General features: G+C 33.5%; 1 protein-coding gene across 1 annotated transcript; it reads left to right on the top strand.

The window, feature by feature from the left end:
* The first annotated feature begins 7,501 nt into the window (after positions 1-7,501).
* On the top strand, positions 7,502-10,125 carry LOC25498001 (subtilisin-like protease SBT4.3). The gene is made up of 2 exons (XM_013592734.3): positions 7,502-8,000; positions 8,320-10,125. Exons 1-2 carry the CDS (start codon positions 7,523-7,525, stop codon positions 10,053-10,055), a joined length of 2,214 nt encoding a protein of 737 aa, XP_013448188.2. The 5' UTR covers positions 7,502-7,522; the 3' UTR covers positions 10,056-10,125.
* Positions 10,126-23,849: the final 13,724 nt, after the last annotated feature.

The raw sequence follows: 23,849 nt of genomic DNA, 5'->3' as shown, positions 1-23,849 counted from the left end.
TTTGGTTTAGAAAGTGACCCGTCAATGTTGACACCTTCTTTCAAATAAGAAAATTGCTCTTCTTCCATTATGATTTGTTCATTCCCATACAAATTGACGAAAATACCACGTGACTTAAGTCACGCAGGTGTTAAATCCAACGTGGCTTAAGTCACGCCGAACTCAGCGTGAGTGAAGTCACGTTGATTACAGGACAACGTGAGTTAATTACGCTAGGTACTGATATAGCAGCAGACAACATTGAATGTCATTAACCAAGTCTTTAATGACCTGTAATCTTTACACACTCGTAATTGAACCGAATTACATCTTTACACACTCGTAATTGAACCGAATTACATCAGTTTAACAACATAATCACATAATCGATCCAATTTTCACAAATTTGTTGATAATCACACAAACGATCCAAATTACATTAATTCGTCTTTAACGATGCATAATCACCTTAATCACACTTAACGACACATAATCGATCAAAATTATACAAATTCGTCGTTAAATACACAAAATCACATAATCGCATATAAACGATCCAAATTACACAAACTCGTCGTTAAATTACACATAACATAAATTCATTAAAATTGATTATTATGGACACAAATTCAAACACATTACACTATTACGCGTTAATAAATATTACACTTCAATGGATCGGTCTTCCTTATCCTCCCTCAAGTCCACGCTTGACACATATATTACTACATGATTTTCACCAGTATGGATAAAATATCTGTTAAGTCGTGTCTTCAACTCGTCCATTTGTCGGTGGGGTTAAAAAGAGATTAATCTTCTTTTTCACAGCGACGTATCAGACATGAGCTTCAACTGGAACATGTGCATCTTCAGACATGTTTCACTTCACAAAATATAATGGAATGACAAGTATGAGAATAAAACCAAATAAAAAATAAAATAAATTATTGAATAATTAGAGACAAAAAAATGCAAGCAATAATTGGCGTGCCACCAATATATATATAATGTTAGTTACATATTGGCCACAAGTATCAGCGTTACATAACCGGCCACCAAAAAATATGTCGGTGCAATATCGACAAAAAATAGGACGAACACCAACAAAAAAAAAAATGTCATAGCCTATCTAACTAGCTTAGTGATAGAGCATAATCTTCGTCTTCTTCCATGACATGTAATTCTTGTTTTCGTTTTTCCGGAGTGGGAGTGTTACAATAAATTGGATTGAGTTCATTTGTTGATTTTTTTTTTCGGCTTCGACTCCCTAGACTGACAAACATACCCCAAAAAATAGAAAAATGAAATGAGTTAAGATGATACATTATCTGATTTTTTATGCTTGATGAGTGTAGAAACTTACTTCCTCACGATTTGTAATGATTTGAAATGAAGATTTTGACCAAAAAAATTTGCACTTTTGGGTTTTTGGAGGTGAAGAAGGAAAGAAAATGGTGTTGGAGTTGGGATTGATGGGTTTTGTACAAAACAATACAAACCTGCAACGTGAGTTAAGTCACGTTGTGGTTACAACCTGCGTGAGTTAACTCACGTGGAAAGTACCTAGGGTGACTTAAGTCACGCAAGGGCACTTTCATCCATGCACTTGGTAGTGAGTGTTTTTTGATGGGAGAAGAGCAATTTTCTTCAAATAATGTCTCTGCAGTTTTTCTTTATTTGTTTAAAGGATTAAGTTAGGGGTGGGAATATGTCAGACCGCCCGTCAGGGGCCTATGGTCCGGCCTACTTAAACCATGACCAAAGATTGATCTCACATTCAAATTAAAAAAATAAGTGGAAAGAGGAGTATGCATTCCTGTAACAAATAGAACATATTGATGGAATTTCACACCCTCTAGTCATGAGATTTTCCTCAGTTGAAATCTTGTTGTGAATCAACTCCTACATAATAGAGATTTAGATGGAGGGATGTATGTGCTCCAAATTGTTTTTGCCAAGTGGATGTTCTAAAGTCAGGTACCTTCATTGATAAATTCAGCAGAAAATGTTGTCAAATGAGCAGATACATAATAAGGGAAATTAAGAACAATGGAGAGAGGATCCCCACACCAAGCAATTGACAGTAATGAAGTTTTCCATGTTGAAAGTTTGGACTTAATTTTGTTTGCTATTGAGGGAAGATGGATATATTTTGGTTTTCCTTGAAACATAGGCACTCACAAAACACCATTACAAAACACCATTATCTCATCAGCATAGAGAGTATGAGAAGGGACATGTATGCTCCTTGTTCCTTCGATAAGTTCTATCTTGCCTTGCTCTACAAGTTTCCCAATGCCTTTGCTTAAGACATCTTCAACACTGCAAAAAAGGAGGGGGATAATGGATCACCATGTCGCACTCCTTTCTTGCACTTGAAATATCCATGTTGAGTGTCATTGACATAAATTGAAAGAGAAGCCGATTCCATAATGACTTGAATCTAATCGCAGAATTTATTGTTGACACCAAAAGTTTTCAACACTTTTATATAAAAAATAAAAAATAAAAAAATTCCACTTCAATGTGTCAAATACTTTTGACATATCAACCTTAAAAGCTACATTTCAACCAAAAAACATGTTTAGAAGTAAGTTGATTGCTTCTGATGTTGTACATATGCAATCTCTGATGTTCCTTCCTTAGATGAATCCTCTTTGTTTAGATGAAATTATGTTGGGCACTATTGAGGCAATCCTATCAACAATGATCTCCATTAGTGTGCTAGTTTGTTCTAGCTTTTTCTTGCCAAAATGCTTCCTCCTTGTCTAGTGCCTTTTCTAAACTGATATAAGCTATTTTTTGCTGTTCCACTAATTGATCTGAAAGGCCATCAATATCATCAATTTAGTTTTGAATATCACCTAACCTTGTTTCTTCTTCTTTCACCAAAACATGTACATTACCAAAATTAGTATGGTTCCAATTTTTTAGGTTTTAATTTAAGGATTTTAGTTTCTAGTATAACACAAGCATTATATGCAAATTTAGTTTCTAGTATAACCTTTTGATCACATACGGATCCCTATAGGATTGACAACCATTTACCTCGTATAGCACATATAACCTTAAGGTAATCAGCAGAAGCAACTTGAAAATTTGAGGGACATTAAAATTCCACGAACTCGCTACTTAAATAGAACTTTTATCTCATAACTGATAATTGTTTGTGTAATCCAACAAAGAAATGGAAGGAATTTAAAGAATTCTAATCACCGCTAAAATCTTCAATCAAAACCCTTCTTCATTTTCTTTAATCAACTCAATTGCTATGTGCAATCAAATCAAATTTGCAAACTCCCCACATTTTATTTGCTTTTTATTTACTGTTTAATATGTTTAGCTAGTTGCCTAGTTGAAACGATAATTCATGTGAAGACGATTTTACTTACTACTTTATTACGTGAAAACGGTTTGGTGCACTTGTTAAATTTAGTCATCAAGTTTTTGGCACCGTTGCCAGGATTATTGATATTTTCGACATGGTAGTTGGCTTTACCTGTTTGTATTTCTAGGTTAGATTTTATTTTTATTATTATTTTCGAATTTATATTTTATGTTTTATTTTTTGGGTTCATTTCTTTTTCTCGGATTAGTTTATATTATCTTAGGTTTAGTCATATCTCTTTGGATTAGGTTAGTTATTTGTTTTCCTTTTATTCTTATCTTAATTCAAATAAAAAGAGTAGATTCTATTTAGTAGTATCTTTCTTTATTTGTTTAGTTTCTAAATTAAAAAAGGGGGTAAAATAATTGATAACCGGTAAAATTGTCGCTGCACTTATCCTTCATGATGAACGGGAAATTAAGTGTATGCATGGCTTAAACCATCTCATCATAGAGTATTTAGGATTTTATGGTTTTAATTAGTTTTTAGTGTTATTTGATCATTTTGAACTAGTAATGTTTATGTTGGATGTTTGATGGAATAAAGTGAAGAATGACATTGGAGATTTGGGAAGCTACAACATGGAATGGATGATGCATCGCTGAACATATGGAAGGATGTAGCACTCTGGATCGCCACCCGAATCCTGCAGCAGTACAAGTCCATGGGACCCTTATCATTGTTTAATGGTTAATTCATAGAGAAAATGACCAAAGGGTGCAACTTGTAGTGGTCCACCATGTACTATAAAAGGACAACCACATGTTAGTGCCAAGGGTCTAGAAATTTTATACATGTAAATTGAGCGGCCAAGTCTAGCTGGCATTAGCAACACTAAAGTTCTCATACTATCTCATCTTCTCCATAGATGAGCATGAGTGGTAGTTCTCATTGATTTCGAGTTAGGATTATTTGGGTGATGCTTCAAGCTCACCTATTTCCTTTATGAGTTGTTTTCAGCCTATTTTCCAAATATATCACACGTTAACCTAAGTCACATTACAACCCTGAAAGGCCTTTAAAGTGTGTTAATAGTGTGATCGTGAATGTTTGTTTAAAATTTCTTCAAGTACATCATAAGGTGCATTCACATGACGATTGGGGTAGGCAAATGTCATGGCCTATCTCACTGGCTTTAGGAGATACATACATGTATCTTGAAAAAGAGTGTGGTTGAGAGCATGAAATATTTTCTTTAAGCATGTTCCAAATGCATGGAAGTGGTGAGTTAGTCAAGTCTAGAAATGGATTGGATGATGATATGAGCAACCTCTTCGGAAAGGTATGTCCTCTGAAAAATTTATGCCAATTTATGATTCAAACTCTTTTTGTTACTTGAGGACAAACAACCGTTTAAGTTTTGGGTTGTGATGACAAATCATCTTACGTTATTTTCAGCATATTTTTCAATCATTTTAGTAGTGATTTGACCCAAATAAAAGGATTGTTAGATTAGTCGCTTATGGTTTTAAGAGACATTTTGTAATGTTTTCATATCGAGTCATGTAATTCTAGTTCTTCCCTAAACCAATAAATTATTAGGTGTTTGTAATGAATTTCATTGAAAAATCATGTAATTCGGCAAATCGAGATACCTCATGAAGAATTGGGAAGACATGGAATGAAGATTCAAGAGGTCTCTGAAGACATTACAAGTTGAGGAAATTTTATCCCAAGACAAGTTTGAAGGAAGAAAATACTAAAAAAGACGAAGAAAAAAGCAAAAACGTATTGGTAGCTGAAGCCATGCGCCCCAGGTATGATGTTGTGTGCCCAAGATGTGCTGCCACGCTCCATGGGTGTCCGTAACATTGTTGAAAAACATTGTTGTCAGCACGCATGTGTGGCACGTGCGGTTCTGAGAAAATACACATTTCATTTGTTTTCCTCTGCGGGTTTGGGATAAAAGCCCAATTTTTCAGTCCAAACCCAGCTGAAAACTTGCCTATAAATCCAAGAGTTCTCATTCACAAATGTTCATTTAGAACTAGGCAGTTCAAGTGGAAGTCAAGCGCTAGGAGCATCAAGGGATAAATGTTCCCTCAACCTTTGTTCTTAGAGTATGTTTTGTTTCTTTTGTAATTTATATTTAGTTGCCATGAGTAACTAAACTCTAATAGGTTATGATTCTAAGATAAAACTCTATTTGTTTGTTGAATCAATTTGATTCAAGTCTTTTAATCAGTTTTGTTTTGAGATCTATTTAATTGTATATGCAAAGGTCTTAATGCTCTTACGAATTCTAGAGAGAACACATACATTGAGTCTTTGACTGATCATAGAAACATGCTGCAACAAAAGAAATGCAACTTGACATATGGAGGGATGTTAAAATCCCACAAACTTGCTGCTTAAATAAACCCCTTATATCATAACTGATAACTATTTGTGTTAATTCAACAAGGAAATATAGGGGATTCGAAGAATCCTATTCACCACTAAAATCTAATCAAAACTTTTTACATTTTATGCAATAAACACAAAAGATATTTATGGTCAGCTTTTCTGAACGTTGCATATAAACTTTGTTCTTCCCCCTTATTATGATAAGGACTAATATTGCAACATTATGTAAAATTGGAGACTTTTGAAATGATTTTACTAAAATCTTATTTCTAGTAAAATAGTGACGAAAAATACGAATGTTGAAATGAGGCCAAAATCTTATTTAAATATGAGACCAAAAGTGCATTAAACCCTATAAATATATAAATATATGAGGAGGGATCCGTTGACTACAACGCCAAATCCAAACCTTCAATTTTAATATTAATCGATGATCATGATCAATTAATAATAATCCAACCATTAGGTTGTTTTACTCCTTCTCCCCAACTGACATACGACAAAACCCTAAGATTTTGTTTTGGAGTTTGGAGGAGAGTGGAAGGTTTTGGAAAAGAAGAAGAAGCAAGTGGAAGAAATAGAAGACGACATGGTCAATTTTTTAGTTTCCCTCATTTGAGGAATTAAAAAATTGCATTCAATGAGGGTTTTTGAGGGTTTATATGAATTTATCAAAATTAATCCATGTGGTTATAATATTTTATATGAAATTAAAAATATATTAATTATAAGCATTAATTTATCATTATCTGAAAAATTGGTCTTTCAAAAAATGTGAAATATTTCTCCATTTTTCTACATATTTTTAATGCCCAAATCCATCTCCTCCTCTCCCTACATATGTCAAATATATATTCTTTATTGTTTTCGACAACACGTTTAAACTTTTTAAAAATGCAATTTAATTGAATATTAAATTGCTTTGATATAGAAATAGATGGTTAGAATCCAGAAGTCCCAGCTCAACTGAGAAAATATCGAAATAGATGGTTAGAATCTTCTTTTAATTCCTTCAAACAAAATCTTCTTTTAATTATCTGTTTTTTTTATTATTTCTTTTAATTGTGTGGTGATTTTAAGTTGACTGTTTTAATAAGCTAATATTGCTAACTTATTTTTTTATTGGTACAGAACTGCTAACATATTATTATTATTGATTATGTACTGATATGCTTCCATTTATTTATTTATTTTTTAGCAAACTTCCATTTATTTATCATATAGTACTATTAGTTACTATCTTAATTTTAAAAGGTGGAGAAATAAATTATTTGAAAATATTCCTTAATTACTTTCATTCTAAAAATATTGTATTAATGATATATTAACATTGAATTTAATTTATTTTACATATATTAAATCATAACTGTATTGATGATATATTAACATTGAAAGTTTATAATTTATTTTACAATATAAATAAGTTTACACTTTTGGCCAGAATATAATTTTTTTTTCATATATTAAATCATAATTGACCATTTTATTTTATTCTTTTACAAAATAACGACCATTTTATGATAGCATAATAATTCATAGACTATGATATTTTAATTCAATTATATATGTTGGATTCAGTGATTCGAGGCCCACATGTTAAGTTATTAATCTTCTTTTTTTTACTAAAAAGATTTACTTTATAATTGTAACTGATGGAGATTCAGATGATTTATTTCATTATTTTGTTTTAAAGATGAATTTTTAATCAAATTACTACCCTTGAATGATAATTTGGACTTTATTGTGTATATAATATGCAGACATTGTTTCGGTTTGGGATAACTATTCCATATTTCACAAATACAAACAATGGTCAAGCAAAGTGTTTTTTTGTTTTTGTTCTTCTTTATCTATGTAGTTTTGTCATCAATAATTTTTTTGGTGTGTGATGCCACTAAAAGTGATGATGAAGGTGGTAAACTTTACATTGTATATATGGGCTCACTTCCTAAAAGAACATCATATTTTCCAACCTCTCATCATCTCAACATATTACAACAAGTTATTGATGGTAGTAACATAGAAAATCACTTAGTTCGAAGTTATAAGAAAAGTTTCAATGGTTTTGCCGCCGTACTCAATAATCAACAAAGGGAAAGGATTGTCGGCATCAAAGGTGTGGTCTCGGTTTTTCCAAGTCAAAAGTTTCACCTACAAACCACAAGGTCGTGGGACTTCCTTGGATTTTCTCAATCAATCAAAAGAGATCAAACCGTTGAGAGCGATTTGGTGGTTGGAGTCATAGATAGTGGAATATGGCCAGAATCTGAAAGTTTCAACGATAAAGGTATATAAGTTCTTAGTCACTGCAAAAATAATTTAGCATTATTATTTCATTTTTTATAGTTGTCATATGTGCACAAAATAAATATTCACTCGACTTAAAATGACCATTTTTTAGAGGAATATTTTGTAATTATTATATTTAAGTAGTTTGCGTAGATTTTTTTTTTTTTTTTTATGTATTAGGTGATGGGTATCTTTGGACATTTAGCAATATTAATGTTTATAGTGTAGGAAAAAAAATGCAATACCATTAGTAAATTTTAGTAAGTATGTATATTGAGTTTATTAGTTTGTTAAAGTGATTTATTTTTTATGATCAGATCTTGGTCCTATTCCAAAAAAATGGAGGGGAGTTTGTGCAGGTGGTGGTAATTTCAGTTGCAACAAGAAGATCATTGGAGCACGATTTTACGGTGATGGAGATCAAGATGCAAGAGATACTGGAGGTCATGGAACCCACACAGCATCAACCGCGGGTGGAAGAGAAGTCAAAGATGCAAGCTTTTATGGTCTTGCTGAAGGCACTGCAAGAGGAGGAGTTCCTTCTTCAAGGACTTCTGTATACAAAGTATGCGGTGGTGATGGTAGATGCAGTAGTGAGGATATTTTAGCTGCATTTGATGATGCCATTGCTGATGGAGTTGATATTATCACAATATCTATTGGGGCACAACAAGTCTTTGAATTTTTCCAAGATCCTCTTGCCATTGGTTCATTTCATGCCATGGAGAAGGGAATACTCACAGTGCAAGCTGCAGGAAACTTTGGTCCTGCCCCATATAGTGTTTCTAGTGTGGCACCTTGGTTATTTAGTGTTGCTGCAACTACTATAGATCGTCAATTCATTGATAAACTCATTCTTGGAAATGGAAAGACTTTTATTGGTAAGTCAATTAACACTGTCTCTTCAAATGGCACTAAATTTCCAATAGCTGTGTGTAATGCTCAAGCTTCCCCGAGTGAACATGCATCCTCTAAAATGTGTGATTGTATAGACGAAAAATTGGTGAAGGGTAAACTTGTTTTGTGTGGAGCACCAGGGGGCGAAGGATTGGCTTATCAGAATGGTGCAATTGGTTCGATCATCAATGTTCCAAACTTAGAAGATCAAGTGTCTTTTGTCACTAACCTGCCTACACTTAATTTGGATACAAAGGACTATGTTCTTGTTAAGTCTTATGCAAATTCCACTAAATATCCTATAGCTGAAATTTTGAAAAGTGAGATCTTCCATGACAACAATGCTCCTAGAGTTGCCATTTTCTCTTCTCGTGGCCCAAATCCTTTAGTTCTAGAAATCATGAAACCAGATATTAGTGCCCCAGGAGTGGAGATCTTGGCCGCATATTCACCTATAGGGTCACCCTCAGGTGATATAAGTGATAAAAGACATGTCAAATACAACATAGAATCTGGAACCTCTATGGCATGTCCCCATGTTGCTGGCATTGCTACATATGTGAAATCATTTCATCCCGATTGGTCACCCGCAGCTATCAAATCTGCCATCATGACCACGGCGAAACCGGTGAATGGTACTTATAATGATATGGTAGGTGAGTTTGCTTATGGATCTGGAAATGTCAATCCACAACAAGTTGCTGACCCTGGACTTGTTTATGACATCACTAAGGAAGATTATGTGCAAATGCTTTGTAATTATGGTTATGATGCTAACAAAATTAAGCAGATTAGTGGACAAAACTCAAGTTGCCGTGGAGCTTCCAACAGATCTTTTGTGAAAGATATAAACTATCCTGCACTGGTGATTCCTGTTGGGCCACATGAACAATTGAATGTAAAGATTCATAGAACCGTTACAAATGTTGGCTCTCCAACCTCGAGCTACAAGGCTACCGTCATCCCAATTCAAAATATCAAGATTATCGTGGAACCGGAAATTCTCTCATTCAAATCATTAAATGAGAAACAATCATTTGTTGTCACTGTTGTCGGGAGAGCAGAATCAAATCAAACTGTGCTTTCCACCTCACTTGTTTGGTCAGATGGCACCCATAATGTGAAGAGTCCAATCATTGTGCAAATAAAAGCCTAAACGAATCATTGTTGTGGCAACTTAATGTATGATTATTGACTCAATAATAAATTATGATGCTTTGTATCTCTATAGTTGTTCTTGTTCATGTTGTTTCATAATAGTCTAAAATTTAAAATACATAAAACAAAAATACATGAACATTGAAGAAGCATAGTTTTACTTGAAGAAAAGAAACCATGAGAGAAGGTTGATTAAGCCCTATAACCACGAAGTGTTATTGCTAGTGTCTGAGTTTGTTGTTCTAGTGAAAAATATAAATCTATATGGCAGCAAAACACTTTCCTTCTTTGAGATATATATTTCCTCAGATGTACTATGTGCCTGAAATTGTGTACCAAAAAAAATATCCCCCTAATTTAAACTTCATGAGCAAATTCTAAACAGATAAAAAAGGAAACAAAATCTTCAACTATGAAACATGAACACAAGACTGACATATCGACAATGTTATTAATTTGAAAAAATGAATTTACGGAATGTAATCGCATGTGTCAATGTTAAGTTGTTGTCGGACACCGACAGATGTCAAACATCAAAGACGCCCTCAATCAAATGTGTCGGTGCTACAAAGTGCATTAACCAGAAATTTTCATTTAAACAAATCTGAAAAATAAAAAATTTGAAATTAAAGGATGATATACTCACATTCAAGGTAGTCAGGAATGAGTCCCAGCACGTAGGATCGCACGATCTTACGTGCCACAGCACCTCGACCGTGCTTCGGTCCTACTTACGAACCGTGTTTTCTCTGATTTGCTCTGTTTCCTCTGTTTTCTCTGTTTTTTGCCGTTTTTCCTCTGTTTCCTCTGTTTTATTGCTTGGTTCCTCTGTTTTTCCTCTAATATATCTGTTTTTATGCTTGGTTCCCCTGTTTTCCCTCTATTTTCCCTATATATTTCTCTCAATTCTATCAACAACCTATCGATCCTACTTACGAACCGTGTTACGTTCCTCATGTTTACGTTCTTTCACCGGCCGACCGATGCTACGTAGGAACTCGTTCCTGACTACATTGCTCACATTAGCATGCTGATCACTTTCTACCAGAAGAAAAAAAGCATGTCTCAAAGCTAAAGCAGCATAAAAGCATATTCTTCTTAAGGAACCTCTGAAAGGATTGAGCTAAATGAAGGACATTGTTTATGAGCTTGAGTGATTTTAAGCCTAAAGTTTGAAAGAACTATACAATGATTTATTTTGGCCAATAAAGTTAGGCAGTGAGAGCAATTTGGATTCTCTGAACTAAGGAGCTTAGGCTCTAGAACTATGTTATTATATAACTAGATTTTCATTTACATTATAAAATTCATTCATCGTATTTTATGTCCATTAACTCTGCTCTTTCAAATTGGTCTGACCTTACTTGTTAATGTCCCCAGAAATGAGAGACCACGCCACCACTCACCACAATGGAAGGGGGGTTGCGTAGGTATGGAAAAAAAGAAATCATTGCAGAACAGTGTTGCGACGATTTCTTCAACTCTTGACAAATTTCGTCTTTCTGTGAAGAAGGTTGAGCTAGTGGCCATTAATTGTGATGAAAAGTATAACTTGAGCTGAAAAGTATTTTGAGGTCTAACGTATTTCGGAAGACGTTCACATTCAATAGAGGTAGATCAGTATGGAAGGCCCCACATTTCATTGTTTCAATTTGTGGAAGGATTCGACTTAGAAACATAGGTTAGTGTACTAAAGATGAAAACTTCGTAATGGAAATTGTGCATTCCATTTATTTTTATTTTTATTTTTTCTTACAAAAATAAATTTATTGCATTTCATTCAAGAGAATATCATCAACTAGTGTGAAAACGAGATGCTCGTGTTAAACTATCAGCAACTCGATTTGCTTGTTTCCTAATACAACTTACCATAAAGTTTGTATTTTGATGGAGAATGAGTCTATAACTGTTAATGATGAAAACCAACTCATTTTGGTAATGCCTAAAATTATTCACCGGTGATAACTCTGATTCCTCAGCCAACGAAGAGTGCAAACGAGACTATACACTTCAACAGGTGAAGGGCCTCCAGCAAAATATGCCTTATTTGCATGTATAAACTGACATGTGGCATTGCTCACGGACACTCCATACCCAAAGATGTTAGCCTCTGAAAACAGTGCGGTATTGACGATACATTTTAGTGCACTTGCGACTGGTTTTTTCCATCTTCGTATGTTATGGCCTGCTTGGTTGGTGACTGCTACGTGCATTCTGTTATGAACTTGCTACCAATCCACAATTGATGTGGCCACATGCCTTGCAACTTCCAAGGAGCTCCGGGTTGTGTTCTCTCAAATAATATTGTCCCTTTGCAATCATAAGCTCCCGGAGAGTCGTGGCCATCAACTTGTTATGTTGCGGAGACAGTTTTCACAGCACGTTGAAAACCGCTTCATGAAAATCTTCCGCTCTGTCAAAGTGTGGTTGCAAACAGGTCATCAATCCCACTTCTTGCCATACCTCTTGTGCTGCAGGGAATTCTAAAAGAGAGTGCCATTCATTACCAATCTTGTGCGTGTCGGATTAACTCCTTTGAGCGCTCTCCAAAGCAAAACCTTTACTTTATTTGAAAATTTTAAATTCCACACCAATTTCCAATTGTTGGGAACCTGAAATTTGGTGTTATTTATAAGTTGTTCCATAATGTAATATTAAGCCAATTTTACTGTATATGAACCATCACGGCTATGCATCCAAGTAGGTTGATCTCTCATATGCCCTAGAGGAATTTTCGGTTCCGTCTATGTCGCGTTTCTGAGACATCGTTGACAGCACGCCTAGGTGCCATTTGTTGGTGATTTCCAAAATAATGGAATCACTTTAGAACCAAAAGTTGTAACTCTTCATGGGAACCATTCATATACATTGGAACATTATTATTTATTATTAATAATGAACCATGACATTGATTCAAGTATATATGGTTATAACCTTTGGCAAAAGGGTGCTTAATGAATCATGACATTGATTCAAGTTAAATAGGTGCTTTCTCTCATGTGAAGAGTCATATAATGCACTATAAATACTTGACATTTGGGCATTAGTTGAAGATATACAAAAACCATACAACTACACACAATTTGGACAAAATTTTGTTACATTAACAACATAATTCTTCATCATTCTATTATTCTAAATCATCCATCAATTCTCTAATGCATGAGTGAATTGCTGGAACCATAAATCTGTAAAATACTGTTAGGAGATACGCTTGGTGTGGTTGTGCAATACACGTCAAGGAACTCATAGTATCCTGAAGGGGATTCGCCGGTCATTCCTATTGCATCCAATATACATTTATTGGTGGGTGCGAATCGAACCTAAAGGTTAGTGTGGCAACCCCATACGCTTTGAGTTTTACATGCATGATCATTAAACATTTCAGATTTCAAGTGCAGCAGCCTCTTCCCAACAAACAAGATATATAACAATCTTTAGGTTCGATTTCTATGGCTGCTTCATTGAAAGAAATGACTTCTGACTTTGTTAAGTTGGAAAAGTTTGATGGGGGAAATTTCATCCGCTGGCAAAAGAAGATGAAGTTTCTTCTTACAACATTGAAAGTGGCATATGTTCTGAACATGGCAAGGCCTGAGGAGAAGGATGATGAAACTGTTGCTGAGACAAGAGACAGACAGAAATGGGACAACGATGATTACATCTGCTTAGGACACATCCTGAATGGTATGTCTGACTCTTTGTTCGATATCTACCAGAGCAGCCCTTCTGCAAGACTTATGGGACAAATTGGAAACCAGATACATGCGTGAAGATGCAACAAGTAAGAAATTTCTTGTCTCTCATTTTAATAATTACAAAATGGTAGATAATAAGTCTGTTATGGAACAATTATATGAGATTGAACGTATTCTTAACAACTACAAACAACATAACATGAATATGGATGAAACAATTATTGTATCATCCATAATTGACAAACTTCCTCCTTCTTGGAAAGATTTCAAACGAACCATGAAACATAAGAAGGAAGACATTTCTCTTGAGCAACTTGGCAATCACCTTCGTTTAGAAGAAGAATACCGAAAACAAGAAGGTATTAAGAATCATGTTACTCAAGAGAAGGTTCATGTTATGGAAGAAGGAAATTCAAGCAAATCTTCCAAAAAGAGAAATCATGAAAATGATAAGTCTCATCATAACTACAATGGTAATAACAACAAAAAGAAAAGGAAAGGTGAATGTTACTTTTGTGGGAAAGAAGGACACTTCAAGAATGAATGCAGGTTCTTTAAAAAGAAGAACAAAGAAAAGAATTCAAGGGCAACAAATGATGATTTTGTTGCGGTCATTTCTGAAATCAACATGATTGAAGATGTTGATTCATGGTGGATAGACTCTGGTGCTACTCGCCATGTGTGCAAAAACAAGAAAATGTTCAAGACCATCAATAAAGATATGAGTGTTTTGTACATGGGAAATGATTCAACTGTGCAAGTCCAAGGAAAAGGGACCATAGAGATTGAATTCACTTCTGGAAAAACACTTACTCTTAAAGATGTATTTTATGTTCCTGAAGTTAGGAAGAACTTGATTTCTGTACCATTACTTAATAAGAATGGGTTCAAATCTGTATTTGAGGGAGATAAATTTATCCTCTCAAAGGGGGGTGTGTTTGTAGGAAAGGGATATTTGTGTGAGAATATGTTCAAATGTAATGTTGCAAATATTAATAATAATAATAATAATATGATTTATGCTTATATTGTTGAGTCTTGTGATTTATGGCATATGCGATTGAGACATGTTAATTTTAGAAAATTGGAGGATATGATGAAATCAAATCTAATTCCTAATTTTGATAAAAATTTTGATTCATGTACTAATTGCATGTTGACTAAAATTACAAGACAACCTTTTAAAAGTGTTAAAAGAAGTTCTAGGATGCTAGATTTAATTCATTCAGATGTATGTGATTTACATGGTTGGCCCACCATTGGTGGTAAAAAGTATTTTGTTACTTTCATTGATGATTGCACTCGATTTTGTTATGTTTATTTAATGCATTCAAAAGATGAAGTTTTAGATAAATTCAAAATATTTAAAGCACAAGTAGAACTTCAACATGAAACTTTCATTAAATGCTTTAGAAGTGATAGGGGAGGAGAGTTCTATCATCCGAGTTATTTTGAATCCACTGGTATTGTGCATCAAGTAACTGCACCATACACCCCACAACAAAATGGAATAACAGAAAGGAAGAATAGAACTTTGGTAGAAATGGTTAATGCCATGTTGTCCTATTCTGGATTATCTAAAGGATATTGGGGTGAATCAATGCTAACAGCATGTTACATCCTCAATAGGGTTCCAAACAAAAGGAACAAAATAACCCCATATGAACTTTGGAAACAAAGAAAGCTTACTCTTAATTATTTGAAAGTTTGGGGTTGTAGAGCAATTGTGAAAGTGCCTGAACCAAAAAGAAAGAAATTGGGTGAAAGAGGAATTGAATGTGTATTTTTAGGCTATGCAGAAAATAGCAAAGCATACAGATTCTTGACTATTGAATCGAATGACTCATATTCTGTTAATACAGTAATTGAGTCAAGAGATGCAATTTTTCAAGAAGATAGATTTAACTCAATTTCTTATCCCAAGGATATTGTTCATTCTAATGTTCAAAATTTAGAAAACAATGAATCTGATATAGATACATTGGATGGTTCAGAACTTAGAAGAAGTAAGAGGATCCGGAAAGAGAAAGATTTTGGATCTGATTTCTTCATGTTTCTTGTAGAAGGAACAGGTAAATCCATAAATAGTTATGGACCAATTTGCTTTAACCTTGAGAGTGATCCGGTAACATATGAAGAGGCTATAAAATCTCAAGATTCAGCTTTTTGGAAAGAAGCTATTCAAGAAGAAATGGATTCAATTATGGGTAATAAAACTTGGAAAGTGGTAGATCTCCCACCCGGATCCAAACCGATAGGCTGTAAATGGATCTTTAAAAGGAAAATGAAAGTGGATGGTACCATTGATAAATTCAAGGCTAGACTAGTTGCTAAAGGGTTTACGCAAAAAGAAGGCATTGATTATTTTGATACATATGCACCTGTTGCAAGAATTGCATCAATCAGAATGCTAATTGCACTGGCATCCATCCATAAGTTTGTAATCCATCAAATGGATGTTAAAACTGCTTTCCTAAATGGAGAGTTGGATGAAGAGGTATATATGAAACAACCGGAAGGGTTTGTGATCAAAGGTCAAGAAGATAAAGTGTGTAAATTAACTAAGTCTTTATATGGGTTGAAACAAGCACCCAAACAATGGCACCAAAAGTTTGACCAAGTTGTGTTAGCCAACGAATACATCATAAATGAATCTGACAAGTGTATTTACAGTAAATTCCAAAATGGAAAAGGTGTCATGATTTGCTTATATGTAGATGACATGTTGATCTTTGGTACAAGTATAAATGAGGTTGAAGAAACTAAAGCTTTCTTATCCAACAATTTTGATATGAAAGATTTAGGAGAAGCTGATGTGATTTTAGGAATTAAAATCATAAGAGATGGTAACCATATTGGTTTATCCCAATCTCATTACATAGAAAAGGTGCTTCAGAAATTCAATCATTTAGATTGTAAATCGATCTCTACCCCATTTGACCAAACTGTCAGTTTGCAACCAAACAAAGGTTGTCCTGTGGCACAACTTGAATATTCTAAAGCAATCGGATGCTTGATGTATGCTATGACTTGTACTAGACCTGACATAGCATATGCTGTTGGAAGGTTAAGTCGGTATACTAGCAATCCAAGTAAAGAACACTGGCACGCTGTGAAAAGAGTATTAAAATACTTAAAGGGAACAATGAATTATTGTTTAACATATAGTGGAGACCCTTCTGTTTTGGAAGGATACACAGATGCTAGTTGGGTAACGTATGTTGAAGATCATGCTTCCACAAGTGGATGGATCTTCAACCTTGGTGGAGGTGCAGTTTCATGGGGTTCAAAGAAACAAACATGCATTGCCGACTCCACCATGGCTGCAGAATTTATTGCATTGGCTGCAGGGAGTAAAGAGGCAGAATGGCTAAGAAATTTATTGTATGACATACCAGTTTGGCAAAAGCCAATGGCGCCAGTATCCATACATTGTGATAGTCAATCCACACTATCAAAAGCTTATAGCCAAGTTTATAATGGGAAATCAAGGCATATTGGTTTAAGACATAGCTATGTAAGAGACTTGATTTCTAATGAAATAATTTCCATCATGTTCGTAAGAACATAGAAGAATCTTGCAGATCCTTTGACGAAAGGTCTGACAAAGGATATGGTGTTGAAGACATCATTGGGGATGGGACTCAAGCCCATATCTAATTGATTACCAATAGTGGAAACTCAACCTACACTTGAGTAGCATCAAGTCTTGGGTTCAATGGTGAAAGTACACTATTAGAGTAATTGTTGTACTTGACAATAGATACATCCCAAAGGTAAAAGTACTTGGACCATAAGAAGAAAAAAGGTAGGATGATGTTTTCCTCTTAATGGACATATAGCATATATTTGCTGGAATGCATACTTATGGGGCATTCCCGATATAGTCTACCTATGTGAGAATGAAGTTTGGCCGCTTCACGGAGTTCAAGGGCTTGACTCTTAAATTCTCATGAAAAGGGATATATGACACAAGGCCTTCTTAATGTGCCATCTTACAAGTCTCTTTATCAATGGTACCGAGATTCTATGTGTAAGTTATGCACACTTGTCCTAATGGATAGTTGGTTCAAAGCTTGCCTACCATACTATTTGGGAATGAGCGAAAACTTAACTTACTAAGTAATGGTTCAAATCGCGAGATACCATTATCTGAAGGCATGGAATTTCCGGATTTATGTGATTTAGTATTTTGAAAATGGTGGGGGATTGTTGGTGATTTCCAAAATAATGGAATCACTTTAGAACCAAAAGTTGTAACTCTTCATGGGAACCATTCATATACATTGGAACATTATTATTTATTATTAATAATGAACCATGACATTGATTCAAGTATATATGGTTATAACCTTTGGCAAAAGGGTGCTTAATGAATCATGGCATTGATTCAAGTTAAATAGGTGCTTTCTCTCATGTGAAGAGTCATATAATGCACTATAAATACTTGACATTTGGGCATTAGTTGAAGATATACAAAAACCATACAACTACACACAATTTGGACAAAATTTTGTTACATTAACAACATAATTCTTCATCATTCTATTATTCTAAATCATCCATCAATTCTCTAATGCATGAGTGAATTGCTGGAACCATAAATCTGTAAAATACTGTTAGGAGATACGCTTGGTGTGGTTGTGCAATACACGTCAAGGAACTCATAGTATCCTGAAGGGGATTCGTCGGTCATTCCTATTGCATCCAATATACATTTATTGGTGAGGGCGAATCGAACCTAAAGGTTAGTGTGGCAACCCCATACGCTTTGAGTTTTACATGCATGATCATTAAACATTTCAGATTTCAAGTGCAGCAGCCTCTTCCCAACAAACAAGATATATAACACCATTGGCCACTAGTGTGACCATAAGATGAGAAGCTCTTAAATCTTTGTGACATATGATGGGATTGGAAACTACACACGCACTACTACTGTTACAGAGCCATGGATCCTTCCAAACGTTGATGTCTTTACCGTCACCAATGTGCCATCTAAGCCTTCCTTTAACTACCACTTCGGAAGAGTGGATACTGCCTCACACATAGCTTGGATTATGCCATAAGTGAGCCTCCATTCTTCCATGTTCTTTCCTCATGGTAAGTTTTTCTCAACTTAGCCAATTAATTCCTCTACAAGTGCCTCTATTCACCTCCACCAAAATGAATTAATCATTCTTTCCATTTTCTCTCCCAACGACAATGGTATTAAAATTGTGCTCATGCAACATGTAGGGATCGCATGAGCAACAGATTTAACAAGGACCTCTCTGCCCGCTTTGGAGAGATGCTTACTAGACCAACTATGAATTTATTTCACACTTTATCCTTCATATAGCAAAAAAACACCTCCTTCCACATAAACGAGCTTTATCTGAATGCATCTATGAAAGTGCCTTCTCAAATTCCTCTTCCCTAAACGGTCGCATGAGTTCTAAGTTGTGCTCATTTGTTACCCGTGGGACCACATGACGAAGAACTTGTTCATTCTTCTTGTTGCTAGCAAGAAACCGATTATCAAAAAACTCTTTGCTATGGTGCAAAATACTATCTTGTTCAAACACCAAGTTACCTTCATCATTAGTAAGTTTCAAAATAATGTTGATCTTCTGGTTGATGCAACGACATTAAAGAACATAAAGTTAGTATCGCCTTCTCTAAGCCAATACACTTTTGCTCTCTCCAATAATCATCTTCTCAGCTAAGCTGAAACACTTCATAATTCTATTCCCACAAATGTCATATTCTTCTAAACAACCCTTAATTTTTTATACAAGAGCACCAATAACATTCTTGTCCCACCCTCTTTTAAAGACCTCTACTAGCTCATCTTCTTCAAGCTAAGCTTTTTTAAACTTAAACCCCTTACACCTTGAACAACGATTAGCGTACATTAACCGAAGACTTAGAGGCAATTAGTCTTTAATAAGCGTGTGTCAACTCCATATACTCTTTTCTTTTGTTGTAAAGGCATCTTTATTGTGTAGTGGGTCACTTTTGTTATGTACTACAAACTTTATACTCTATCTAATTACTCTTATTCTTTATTCAGTTTTGATATTGTAATTTATCAAGTTATAGCTCTATTTGTTTTATTTTTTTTTGGTATTAAAAGCAAGCCAATAAGTTAAATAAATTATCCGCTATAAAAAGGTCAATAAATTATGTTTTTAGATCTATTAAAACATTTATGGAATGTTGACTCAGCTGGAAGGAGTTAACCACACGTAAGATTGTGGATTTAAATTTTGTTGTCGATGAAGACATCTTTGATGGGTAATTTGTATATACATTTTTAAGTGTGCTTTGAATCTTGAGATCTGATCTGATCGTGGCGAACCTCTAGAACCCAACTCATCTAAATTTTATGTAAAATAATAAAATATGTTAAAGTTTTGATAAAATTCAAATGCCCCTAAAATACATATTATGACAATTTTTATTACATCTCTAGTAAGCTTTGTGGGGGTAATTTGGTTCTTGAATGTGCAATGAGTAGTCACAATAGTCTTTTAATGTATCAAAATTACAAAATAGTCTCTGATTGTGCACTTTGTTAGTCGAAATAGTCTTTGATTGTGCACTTTGTTAGTCAAAACAGTCTCGCTAAAACAATCTCCCAATGCTCACAATAACTCTTTTCATATATGGACTGAAATGACAATAAACAAGTACTTATAAGACTTATATAACAATAAGTAAGTATATTGAAAAATTATTTTAATGTCGAAGACTATTTTAATTAACGAGATGCAAAATCATTGACCATTTTAAAATTTTGTTGTGACCCCATTCTATGTTTATTAATAGACCATAAATCACATGGATAGGCTCAACGGTTGGATTTTGTAATATCCCAAATCGTTTATAATTAAAAATAGTGATCAAGTAAGAGCATTCTTAAGTGTAATAAGAAGTGTTAGTAATGTAGAAATAAATTAAATTAGAGCTAATACTATCCGAGGGGTAAAATAAGTTCTACAAAGGTTAGTATGTGATGCACCGTACGTGATGGAGCAACAACCCAAAGTATCAAAACATCATTGATTATATGAATACCCGAGAAATTAAGATAAAAACTACTCCCTCCGTCTTAAATATATTAAAAAATATAATTAATTTTGTGTGGGAAAAAGATATGATTGGTGTTAGTCACACCCCTAAAAAAACAAGTTACACCCTAGAATGACTAATATACCCTTTAATTAAAATAAAAATTTCAAATCAACTAAATTTACATTAACGTAAATTGAACATAAATAAACTTAATTTACATTAACCTAGATTGAACGTAAGTAAACTGAATTTACACTAACCTCTTATATACATACGTAAACTAAATTTACATTAACCTAAATTGAACATAAGTAAACTTAATTTACATTAATCTAGATTGAATGTAAGTAAACTGAATTTACACTAACCTAAATTGAACATACGTAAACTTGAATTTACATTAACCTACATACGTAAACTACATTAACCCCTTTTATATACATACACATAAACTTAATTTACACTAACCTCTCACTTAAAATCAAATTGACAGGCATATCTCATACCAAAACAAACAATAAACAAATAGAAACTCATCGAAAATGAAATTCATGAAATTCACTAACCTTTATAAATATAGTACAGATCAATAACAAAGATGTTGATTCAGATATTGGTTGCACATCTATGGTGATTTGTGGATGAAAGGGGGTAAGGGTTCAGAATGATCATAAAAGATGGGTTTTTAAAAATTTATATGAAGAGGGTAATTTTGGTATTATTGTAAAATTTTAAATAAATTTAGGTGTAACTTGTTTTTTTTTGGGTGTGACTAGCACCCGTCAAAAGATATTATGAATTGTTTTACAAAATTATCATTAACAAATGGTATGAGAAAGATAAATTAAAGAATTGAAAAAAAAAAAGAGTAATAAATAGTTAGAGATATAATAGGAAAAATAATATTAATGTTTTATTGATATTGTAAATTGACATATAATTTGAAACAAATTTTTTTTTTTCTCAAAACAACATACAATTTGAGACGGAAGGAATATAAAACTGTTATTTTGACCGGGTCCGTTTGGTTCGAGAGTTTTGGAGGGGAGGGGAGGAGAGTTTTTTAATTTGAAGTGTTTGGTTCAATTTTTAGAAGGGGAAGGGAGGGGAGCAAATCTGTTTAAAATTTTATTGCATTGTCATAATCATCCTTAAATTAATTTCAAATCTCAATATTAACCTTGTAACAACTTTTATTATTATTAAATTATATTATTTTTGTGATAATCTTATTATTATTAGGTTATCTTATTCTTGTAACAATTATTATTATTATTTTATTATATTTTTCAAGGTAATCAGAACCGGACCGGATATCAAACCGGTAAAAGCATGGGTTCAGGGTTTGAAGGTCCAACCGGAGTTGAACCGGGGTCGAACCGTTTTTAATAAAACATCACATTTATATATAAAATAGGTAGCATTGGACTAAATAAAATTATTTTTGTAATATATTAACCCAAAAAAATTAAAACAAATAAAATAAAGGGTTAATTAAGTAAATGGTCCCTATAAACATTCAAAATTTTGTTTTTAATCCCTATAAAATAAAATCATATTTTTTAGTCCATATAAAATTTTTCATCAGCATTTTTAGTCCTTATAAAAAAATTTCATCAACATTTTTGGTCTTTTATTTAATTAAGTTTAAGGGTAAAACGGTAAAATAATTTTAAAATCCCCCCTCCTCCCTTGCCCTTGTGAACCAAACACATTTTTAATTAAAATATATGTCTTCCCCTCGCCTCCGTTAAAATCCCTCCTCTCACCTCCCCTCACCTCCTAGTTCTCGATGAATTTTGCTCAAAATCGAGAGCTAGGACATAATCCTAAATTTTGTTCAGAAGCCATCTTCTATGTATGCGAAAAGGTGTGGTCTTTTGTATAAATCGAAGTTTCTACGGCATAACCAAGAGCAATTACAGAATACCATGTTGAGTTTTTCTAATTACACCCTGTTTAATCCTGGTTGCACTCCAAAATGATAAAATTACCCTTCCATAAAATTTAATTTTCAAAAAGCATCTTTCTTTTTTCTTGGTTACACCCTAGATCCCTATTCAGTTTAAGTAGGTCATGTAAATTTAGTTTTAGTAGGTCATGTAAACTGAGTTTAAGTGTACATACTTAAACTCAGTTTAAGTAGGTCATGTAAACCGAATTTAAGTGTACATTTAAAAGTTCAACATTATTCAATGATTCTACGTAATCTCAGTTTAAGTATGTACATGTAAACTTATTTTAAGTAGGCCACGTAAACTAAGTTTAAGTGTACATACTTAAACTCAGTTTAAATAGATCATGTAAACTTAGCTTAAGTAGCTCATGTAAACTGAGTTTAAGTATACATACTTAAACTCAGTTTAAGTAGGTCATGTAAACTGAGTTTAAGTGTACATCTAAAAGTTCAACCTTGTTCAATGATTATACGTAATATCAGTTTAAGTATGTACATGTAAACTTAGTTTAAGTAGGTCATGTAAATTGAGTTTAAGTGTACATACTTAAACTCAGTTTAAGTAGGTTATGTAAACTAAGTTGAAGTAGATTATGTAAACTAAGTTTACATGAACCTACTTAAACTGAATTTAAGTTAACCTCAACAATGTAAAATTACGACAGTGCAGTTGAACAAGAAGAAGAAAATTGAAACCAGCGTTATTGAAAAAGAAGAAAAAATTCACTTATTTATATGCAATCGAGTATGAATGAAAGATGTTTTGATTCACTCTTTAATCTTCCATAACGATTAATTGAACATCAGGAATGTTTGATCGTTGGTGGGTGAAAGAGAGTGAAATTTTAGAGTGACAATGAATGAAATCAAGATTTTAAAAAAATTTATATAAAAGGACAATTTTGATATTATCAAAAACTTTTTAAAAAAATTGGGTGTAACCAGAAATATATAGGGTGTAAATAGAAAAACTCTACCATGTTTTAGCAGGGACATGGTAGTAATTGGCCAACACACTTATATATATATATATATATATATATATATATATATATATATATATATATATATCTCTGAA

The sequence above is a fragment of the Medicago truncatula genome, chromosome 7 (assembly GCF_003473485.1).
Source record: "Medicago truncatula cultivar Jemalong A17 chromosome 7, MtrunA17r5.0-ANR, whole genome shotgun sequence".
Taxonomy (NCBI): domain Eukaryota; kingdom Viridiplantae; phylum Streptophyta; class Magnoliopsida; order Fabales; family Fabaceae; genus Medicago; species Medicago truncatula.
This window is presented reverse-complemented; position numbering and strand designations above follow the sequence as displayed.